At 35.7% G+C, this 10,511-nt stretch overlaps 1 protein-coding gene across 1 annotated transcript; it reads right to left on the bottom strand.

The window, feature by feature from the left end:
- Window positions 1–6,855: 6,855 nt before the first annotated feature.
- Window positions 6,856–9,944, bottom strand: LOC113716644 (IRK-interacting protein-like). The gene is made up of 2 exons (XM_027241069.2): window positions 9,424–9,944; window positions 6,856–8,587 (listed from the first exon to the last, which is right to left on the bottom strand). The coding sequence occupies exons 1-2, from the start codon at window positions 9,640–9,642 to the stop codon at window positions 7,043–7,045; spliced, it is 1,764 nt and encodes a 587-aa protein (XP_027096870.2). The 5' UTR covers window positions 9,643–9,944; the 3' UTR covers window positions 6,856–7,042.
- Between the last annotated feature and the right edge of the window lie 567 nt (window positions 9,945–10,511).

Consider the following 10,511-nt stretch of genomic DNA (forward strand, 5'->3'; position numbering starts at 1 on the left):
CAGTTCATCCATTTGGCTGTGTTTTTTCACTATGATCCGTGTAGATTTAGCCATTTTCCAAAACATGAAAGTTTTAGTACTCTGTCTTAGCTTTTCAACGCCTCCAAGAATGCCTTAAACGGACTTTGGTAGCCTGAGATATGGCCATTTAAATGTATTACGATTATATAGCCGACTAGTTGGAATTTGGTTCTGTAAATTGGGAATTTGACTGGGTTACACTGGAAATTGGACTAAGTGATCTTCATGAAAGTTGTAGGCCTTTGTCTTAGCTTCGAATGGTATAAGTTGCACCCCAATCCGATAAGCGTGACTTAGGTTGTGTCCGTTACGCAAAAATCATATCAAATCTGTCTTTTGTAAACTTCATTTCCGCACTTGTTGTTAGCTTGATTTTTTTTCTTGTATTGTCTTGAGCCTATTGAACGGCTATGGAAATGGATTTGTGTTGTGTGTAACTTGGGTTTGAATGAGGAAGATAATGAAGCCATAAATTGCTGGAAAATTAGGTAAATACAAAGGGCATGCTGCCCAAATTTCCGCTCAAGGACTAGAGAAATACACTTACGACTTGAGTAAAGGTTAAGAACGATTGCTACTTGGACTATCTAGGATACTTGCATATTCTTTTATCGAGGTATATCAATAAGGATTTGGCTGAACTTGTACCCTTGAGAAATGAAATGATGACTGCTCGGAGTATGTTTTCCTTGTACCCTCGACTCAAATGGCATTTCCAAATATAAATGATACAAAATTATATAGTTTGAAAAGCGAGCGAGTGTTTCACGAATATTCTTCAAGTGAATTTTCATTTCTTGATTCTTATTGAACGAAACGTCTAAGTTTCGAATCTTAGTCATGTTTTAAAGTTCTTAAACAAAGTTTTATCGCAGATTTGGACTCCGAACCCGGAGTACAACCTGAAAGTGACCAGTAAAGGCACTATATCTTTTGGTGAGTGTTTTCAAATATCAAATTGAACTTGATACTTGAATGTGATACGTGATCAATATGATTACATGTTATATACATGAATTGTTAGGGCGAGAGTGTACTTTATCACACTTGCCCTTACGTGATATATACTTGTTTATTGTTGCAATTGATTTGATATACTTGTTTATGAGGTGCGCACTTCCTGGAATTCCAGAAACCCTGAAGCAAATTACTCGAGTCGAGCCAGCAAGGGTTTGGTCGATTGGGTAACAAACCCTGGGTCTCTTGATTGTCGAGTGGAGTGATATCTTCTCGACTAATCGGTATACTCGAGTATTACCACCCGTGTTTATTGAGGATTTTGGGCCCAGTAGGGGGTGTGAATGGTGGACGGAGAGTAGTGTAAGTGGTACTCTACTGGATTGGTTACTTACTTGAAGGTTGACGGAGTGTCAACTATTCCTTGATCAAGATCTGGTGATGCACTGAGAATTTGGCTCCTGAGAGCCTTCCGTATTCTTATACTTTGGAATGATTATTGCTTATTGGATTATTGATTCTTTTGGAAAACTTTTACACCCACTCACTTTGAATTTTGCTACTTGAAGTATTATTGTTTACTTTTATGAACTTTTGATGCCATTAACTTGCTACGTTGATATTCGTACTTTTAAAATGGTCAATTTGTTATTTGGAACCTCACTGGGCTTTTAACTCATTCCACGCCATTTGTTTTTCTTACAGGGGGTACGAGCGAGGCATGAGACATGTACAGACTAGCGTAGTCTAGTTGTTTTGAGTTTTGCTTTTGTAATCACGCTAGTACCCAATTAGTGTTGATTATACTCGAACTGTAAACACTTTGAAGTTTTTTTTTGGTGTGTAGAAATTTTGTATCTGGATTTGAGCATCAATGTATATATTAAGTTGAAGTGGATATGTTATTCATTTTCTATGGATGCACGTGATTTTGCTTGACCTATGAGTGAGTGCATGAGTGAGTCCTGATGAGAGTTGGGCAGGCGGTCTGCCAAACCCTTTGGTTCGCCTTAGGGGAAAGTGGGCCGTCACAAAAACAAGAAACTATGAAGTCTAAAGTATCTCTTAACAAGACCACATTAACATGCCTTTTCATGCAGACACATTTGACCCAAAACTTCAAGAACAGTTTTGAACAAAAACCTGCATCACTTGTTACCAACAAACCATAAATATCTCATCTTGCGCAATTCGTTGATTTTTAAAGAGAAAATTATCTGTGGAAAGGTGTGCTGCCAAACATACACAAATCCACATGCATAAACAGATATTATGCATGCATAAACCCATATGTAAATCCAGTGAAATAATCTGATATTAATCACATGGTTCATGGTTGCACAAGTGAAATTGCTCCAGTCCCTGCAAGAGAGCTTCTTCGACCTTTTGCAAAGAATGCTGAAGATCATATATTCTCACAACTTGCTGAGCACTAATTATCATGACAGGAGTCTTAACATCAAAAAAATGATACATCTCTCAAAATGGTCCATCGCTTCTTGAACAAACCAAATGTCCTTTCAATCACATTTTGAGCAATTGAATGTCAAAGGTTGAATAACTGTTTAAAATTTTGAGACTTGTTCCCACTAGCAAACCACTCACTAAGATGATATCCAACTCCCCTATATGGAGCTAAGAAACCAGACTACTTGCATAACCCGCATCAACAAGAAAGTACTTGCTGTAATGTTGGACAACAAATTGTTACTCATTTATAGTTAAAAGGAAAAAAACACTCGATATCTAATTGTCACATACCCTTGGGAACAATTAATGGATCTGGATAAGGTAGTGACTCCCTAATTTTATGATAGCACGTAGAACTATATTAAAGTATTGACTAACTGCCTCACCTGATCTTATGAAATTAAAATTGACAGTGTGATTCTTAAAGTTGTGAGCAAAACATAGAGTAGCATTGCAACTACTTCAACAATAATATTTCTAGTATCCCTCTAGTATCCCTCAACCCACAATGCTCTCTTAAATTTGTACATAAAACAGTAAAACAATTATTGAGTCGAAGTTGCTCTACACAAACTCTGTTGATCACCAAGAAAACAAAAACCAATTTGAAGCTGCTTTTAGTACATGACTGGTTCCTGCAAATTGATACCAACAAGATCAGGGTTTATGTTGACAAGTTGATCGGTTTATAAACTAGTAATTAGTGATAATTACATGTATAAGATGATTTTCAAGCCACACAAGAAAAGACTAATAGTATAGAAATAAGCAGGTTATTGTTGTGTCCACATGAAATTATATTATAGGTCCATAATCATTCTAACTAGTTTCAGCACAACTTAGCTTTAGCTATAGATCAATTTAAACACAATAGGATAGTTATCATAGATAGTAAGTAAACGGTGACTAACAATAAGATTCATGTTATAGACTTATTGACTGATCATCATCAATTTCTAGTTTATAATATTACTCACTTGTAGTATACTTAATAAAGTTAGTGGTGCACCTACAATTAAGACATATTGTGTCAAAATATGTGTTAGGTGATATTTATCATAAGGGCTCTTTTTTTAATATAATAACTATGTTGTGGCATCAAAAAACTAAAACCAGAGGTCACTAATTGAATTAGTAATGCACTAACATGTGATTAAATCACTTATGGCTCAAAGATTAAAATCTTTCTTTTTTGTTAAAAGAAAATGAAAGCATGTAATTGTTGATCCCTGCTTGAAAAACTACATTAAGAGCAGATAAACTGGTTCGACTAACGGCCAAGCTTTTGGAGGCTATTCTTAAACAAAACATGTTAGTCCTACAATCACGGTAGAAAGTGCTAAGGTGCTTTAAGTTGACCAGATTCAATTTGCTGAAGTTGTAGATCTCACAGCTAGGATACATAGAACAGAGTTAATTCTTTGCTTAGTTGAGTCAACGATCAACTTGAGTCAAAGATATTTTAGCCCATCTATATTGTTAAACCTTTCTGTTTACCACATAAAATTACTTAGAAATGAGGATTTAGATTTAGCCATACTAGATATGTGTGAACAAGAATAAAAATCTGAAACTTTTAAGCAATTGACTGTGGCCATCATATTAAACCACCATATTGTTAACATAAGTTAGAGAGTAATGATTTTAAAATTTATCATAGAAAAGGAAAATGTGTCAGCAATCAACTTGATTCCATAATCAATTGACTAATTCCCTTTTATATGTTAGTTGATTGTTGTTAAAAGTTATGCCCAAAAGTAATCATGTGCATGTGGTGAGTATGCAAAGAAGAATTTGTGGTCTTGTTGAGAACAATCACACCACAGCTTATTTGAATCCATCAACTGTGACAAATACAAGTTCATTAACTTGACTAAAATTGCATCCACTACTAAAGACTTCAGCAGAAGTAGTAATTAAATCACCGGAATGCAACTTTAGGATGAAATAAGTTCCCTTGTTGAATGTCAATAACCTCAATTTTCTTTACTCCATTTTCTTTCTGTCGATAGATTCTTTCTTTCTCCATTTTCCCCCTCCTTTTGTGCATTTTAGATTCTTTATTTCTTCCTCCTTTTGTACTTTTAGAATCCATTAAATTTAAGCGCTAATTGAGTACTAAACTTTATATTGAATTTTGGGAAAATGCATATATCACGTTTCAAACCTTGTCTAAAGTCTGAACTTATTTTATCAAGGGATACAGAGTATTTATCTTTGGGTTGCATATGCAAAAAGCTGGAGTTGAATAGACCACAAACCTCCAGGATGTGATGCAACTTGCCGTCTATCCTTGTTTTGCTCATCATCCTCAAGAATAACAGCTTTATTATCTCCTAGAGCTGACATTAAGTTGACACCACAAAATTAAGACATGGACTTCTTTACTATATAGTATATTAGGAACAAAAATTGCATGATAACAAGGTTGTACGTAGGGCTTACGCCTTAAAAATGTCAATACTTCAATAAAAAGAAGATTGAACATGCTGCTCATACACCAATCCAGTACCAAGTTTCTATAAAAAAATAGACCTCCGTCCTTAACAAGGGTCTTTCCAACTGTAGGTTCTGAGCCATTGCTGGGTTGTAAAACCAAAGTCAAGAACCATTACTAGAATTAATATCTGGCACTCAAGGGTTAGGCAGTGCTTTGTAAGAAAACGTCAAATTTCAGTGCAAATTCTTAGGAGATATTACCTTCAAGACTGAAGAACCCAATTCGAGAAAATTAGGCAGGGGTAAGGAGAGAGCACTCAGATTAGTCTTGCGATTGGCAAGGTGATGGGTGGATGCGTGGCAGGAGAGGCGAAGGGAAGAGGGATGGCAGAAACGAAGAGCGATGGGGGAAACGATGGTGGAAGCGGCAAAATGTTAGGGCGGAGGTAGAAGCGATGGTGGAGAGCAGGAGCACTTGCGGATGAGAAAAAATGGTGAATTAGAATAGGAGAGAGAGATGCTTGTATATTTGACCCGCTTTTAATTTTTTACCCATGTTAGATCCGCGTGTATGTCCATTTCTTAGAGTTTAGTTGTGGAATTGGAATTAGAATTCTTTTGGTCCAGTAAAAAATTCAATTCATGGAATTGGACCCCCATAGAATTCAAATTGAATTCTAATTCTTCAAGTGAAGCAGAATCCAAACAACAGAGTTTGAATTGGGGCTCCAATTCCAATTCTAAACCCCAATTCCATGGAGAACCAAACATACCCTTATAGTATTTTGTCAATTAGCAAGAATTTAATATTAAGCCCATGTTTGATAATCTAATTCAGCACTTAAATTTAATGAATTTAAATCTTAACATATTTAGACCATTTGATAACCATAAATTAAACATTTAAATTAATTAAGTGGAACTGAATTTTCTAAGCAAAATTTATTCCTAAAATTAAGTGATAAGCTATTTATTTATCACTAAATATGATATACACTCAAATGTATTAGTTTTAATACTTAACAATTTAATAACTAAACGGATTCATATTTCAAATTTCACATTTCAAACTTCAGTTTTATCAAATGCACCCTAAGTTTGAAGCGCAAAAGCTTACTATAAATAATGTTTATTGATGTAAAATTATGGCGTCAATAGGATTCCTTAAATTTTGGCGAGTGTTGCTGCAATATCATCCTTCAGTATCATGCACTCTACTTTTTTCAAATCTATCAAAATATTTCTTCACGGAATCTTGTACCATAGGAAATTCGTTTAATTTATCTAAAGGAGGATCTACTCCTTGCGAAGATAGAGAATCTGAAATTGTGTAAGCCGAGACTAGTTTTATACAAGAATGTTTGAAGCTGCAACGAGAAGGGACCTATAGATGGATCTCACACAAATACTCACTGTCCACCAAATCTAGCTGATCAACTAGGACATTAAGTGATCTATCACCTGAATGTTTGCATTCTGGATTTACTTGAGAAGTTCTAGAAATCATGCATTCGGCATCTGTCGACTTTTCAATCATCCCCAAAATTTTCTGGTAATCCCGAGTACAAACTTGATCTAGGCGAAACACTCTCTTGGGGTAGGCCATCTACCGGAGACAAAGTTCGAGTTTGTCGAGAACATAAAACTGGATAAAAATACTCTGATGAGCCATTTGAGATACCAATGTTTGCTGCAGCAGTGTATGAAGGACTGAAATCACTCTATCATGGACTTGTACCAATGGACGTTGCCAGCTATGGACAGCAAAAGGAGCTTGGAGCTTAAAACGCAGAAATCAACACGAGGATCCTCACATTTTTTACCAAAAAATTTGCAGCAAAACTGCTACCGGTTGATAATTATCTATGACTTAAAACATTTGAAGCTACTAATACTTCGCAGCATTGTTTGTTAATTATCAAAACTATAGTACTTAAAAGACCATATGGTCTCAAACATCATGGCACATTGAAGTAGAAAATACTTTATTACAAGGCTATTTTTACTCTGGCAACCAGTACCAATCTAATACAGCTAAGATAATGGATTGGCCACTTCATGGGTACAAACAATCAACTTAAGGAGTTACAAGGCAGATTGCCTCCAAGAAATTTAACTTCTAGACACTACAATGAAACTAAAACGCAAAAATGAATTACTTGACTACAGATTTATACCGACAAAGAACCTTACATCTTAGTACTTTATCATGCACGTAAAAACCAGGCATTACCATAATCTTAACCCTACTAGGACCTTGAGTTTTTTGCCTGTCCATGAAAATATCTTCCATGTAATGGGGATCAAAAGTTCTGTTCTCTTCAACTCTTAGTATCCCAACTGGAGGATTAAAAGAAAATGCGAGTAAATGGAGCAACCAGATGCATTTAGCAGTAACAAAAAAGACCTGGAGGAGCTGTTCAGGCCACGGTCTTTTCCAATTCAGGGTTGTGATAATCAAACTCATTTTCTGATCACAAAACTTACTGAAGTCTTCACTGTAGTATTTAGTCCCCTTCCTTAACACTTCATTCCAGCTTAGATTCCTTAAGGCAACAAATGATGAGAACTGTGAGTGGCGTTCCTGCTGAGGGTCTAAAAGTTTTGGTGAGCCATTCTTCTGAAAAACACAGTTCTCAAAGTCCTGATAGAGTGATTGGTTTATGATGGCTTCTAAATGGTATAAGATCACCTTAGAGAATTTCGAGTTCAATGACAGCTTGTATGGTAGAAGGAGAAAGTTCAGATTTTCCCTTAGATTGTTGTCAGCCTCATCAATCTGACCTAAAAGAATTTTGCAGAATTGCTTTACAGATAACCTTGCTTCTGATACCATCTGCAAAAAACCTTCAACCATTGCTTCCTCACTAACAGGCATCAAGTTTTCTCCATTGCCAGCAATGGACTTCCCTTGTTTTGAAAAATTTCCAAGCTTATCAATAACCTGAGAACTTTTAGTTTGCGCTGCCTGCCTTAATGCCTTCTTCAGTTCTTCGCAATATGTCTCTAAGTGCTCCAATTTCTGTCTAAGATCTCCCATTGAAGATTTCATCTCTGCTACTTCTGACAAGGCTGTATCTCTTCTCTCATTTGCTTCCAAAAGCTCTTTTCTTAATGTCTCAACGGATACCATCCCCAAGTCTTTAAAGATTTGGGAAACTTCCTCGGGCTCTGTTCGATTTGGTGAATTTCCATTTTTGTTCTTCTTCTTTAGCCTAGGGAACAACCTTGACAAGTTCAGTACTCGATTTTTCGGTTGTGAATTAACAGAAGAGTGTGATTCTGTCAATGGGACAACAAGATTAGAATTCTTCAAGCTCTTTGCTGATAAATCTGTCTCGGTATTGATTACTGCAGGCCTGCATTTGTTGCAGGAAGATGACACTGATCTGAATTCACCTAAACTGTTCCTCCTAGATTTGCAGAAATCAGTGCCAGGAGATGTCCTAAGCAATGCATTGTTGTTAGTTGTACTTGAACCTGTGACAGATCGTTGATCATCAGCTGGACACACATGTGTCTCCAAATTTAACAAATCATTTGGAAATCCCTTCATTGAAGATGCATTTGCCTTTGTATAATTGGATAGATTGGACTCATCTTCATCTCCCCCTAGTCCATACTCATCCCAACTATCAGCATAACTTCGACTATCGAGCCTAAGTTGTTGATAGCCTGGGAGTGGTTCCTCTTCATAGCTCTATTAAAAATTAAACATGATCAATAGAAACAATAACTTCTTCTCATCTATCAAGAAAGTAACATTATCTCTGATCATTAAAAATTAGACATGCATGGTCACTGAAGTCTCAAATCCTGCTGATGATAAATAAAATACAACTCCAAGTTTATTAATCACTATTAGCACATTTATAAAGCAAGTTGAATTAGTTGCACAGTTAGAGCATAGGGGTATCTTGCAGTTGAAATTCACTACAAATTATCTGAACTTTACAGAAAAAACACGCTACTTTTCATCAAAGTTAACGAAATTAATTGACAGTATACTTGAATAAGATGTTAGACTTTCAGAAGCTTCCAATTCAAGCAATATCCAAGACATGTATGGTAAACAAAACTAATCGCATCCCCTTTTTTCTTTTTATTGAAGCGCAAACTTCGATGCTAGACTTCATGGTTGCACCGGATAGAGAAAATAAACAAATTTTCTTATCCTCGGTAAAGTATAAAGAAAAGGTGCTAAAATGTAATGTTGCAGTAAATACACCGAAACCAAGACAAAAAAGAAAAAAAAAAAAAAAGCATTTTGCCAAACCCCATTAAAGAACTCCCAACAAATCAAACACAAAAACAAATGAACCAAGAGCATTCACTACATGAAATAAATGAAGCTAGTATATGATTGTCTAATATTCTTCTTATTTAATACTCCCTCCATTCCATATTGAAAAAGTGGACAATATTTCAGAAAAAATAAGAATGAAAGAAATGCATTCAATTTGGAATCAACTTAGAAACGCAAGACAGACAAAAGAACCAGAGATCAGATATAGAAGAAGAGATATGGGTACTCACAGGTGTAAAAACAGGGTAATCCTGGGCTGAGAAATGAGAAGCATAGAGAGAACCTGGGGAAGCAGAGGAGAACTTGAGATTGGTAGGGCTACTACCCTGCATCAGAGCAGCATGAAGAGCTCTGAGCTCCACAGCTTTAGCTATAGCTGCTTGAATCTCATGCCTATTAACAACTTCATTGTTGTTGTTAATATCTTGAATTGCAGAAGTTGCAGCCATCAACAGAGGAAGAAAAACAGAGGAAAAAGAACAGAGTATGGTAGTAGAACATCAACAAAATTGCCTGTGCTATGTATTTGCTTTTCTGTATTGTCAAGAAAGAAGAAAGAAAGTAAGATGAAGTTGTGAATATCCAATGGTTGGTTTTGGTTCTGCAGAGTGGTACTCGATTAAATCATATCGTATCCAGTGAAGGATTCTGCAGAACCAGAAAAAAAATGTGTCTTTGTGTGTGTGTGTGTCTGTGTGAGAGAGAAAGACTTGGGAGAGATGAAATCCAATGAGTATTTGTCTTTGTTCTCAAAAGGATTAATGGAATGAGTGCATGTGAAGGGAGGCAGGACTTCTCGTAATTTTTACCCAGATACAGGGAGAGGAAAGTTTATGAAATTACCAGAAAAGACATGAAATCCTAGAGTAGAAAATTGAAGTTGCGTATTGGAAACTTCTTTTTGCTGGTTATGGATGCACATTGATACAAATTAGTGGTTTTGTTTTTGGCCATTTTATTGTTGTTCTGCTTTTTATGTCATTGGATTTGTGTGATTGGTTTAATGATGTAGTACTAATCTTTAGTGGGCTTAGTGCATGTCAATAATCATATTAAAATTTTGATTGAGAAATTATGGGCCACTTTTTGCAAATGGTTAGGCAAAAGTTTCAAGTACAATGAAAAGATTGTTAATATTTTGGGTTTCATTTTTCTCTCATTTCAAACAAACAAAGAATGTCGTAAATTACTGTCCATCAAGATTAATTTAATGGGTGATTTCTTTGATTGCTATTAATGATGTTGAAGAGTCAAATATGGCCTTGTCAAAACTCACTTTTAAGGAATAGTGTCTTTCATGAAGTTGATTATTTGATCC

The sequence above is a fragment of the Coffea arabica genome, chromosome 1c (assembly GCF_036785885.1).
Source record: "Coffea arabica cultivar ET-39 chromosome 1c, Coffea Arabica ET-39 HiFi, whole genome shotgun sequence".
NCBI lineage: Eukaryota > Viridiplantae > Streptophyta > Magnoliopsida > Gentianales > Rubiaceae > Coffea > Coffea arabica.

Coding starts and splice junctions, on each gene's coding strand:
- LOC113716644 (XM_027241069.2), bottom strand. CDS start 9,642: ATGGCTGCAACTTCTGCAATTCAAGATATTAACAACAACAATGAAGTT. Junction 8,588..9,423: donor ATTACCCTGTTTTTACACCT/GTGAGTACCCAT, acceptor AATTTTTAATAG/AGCTATGAAGAGGAACCACT.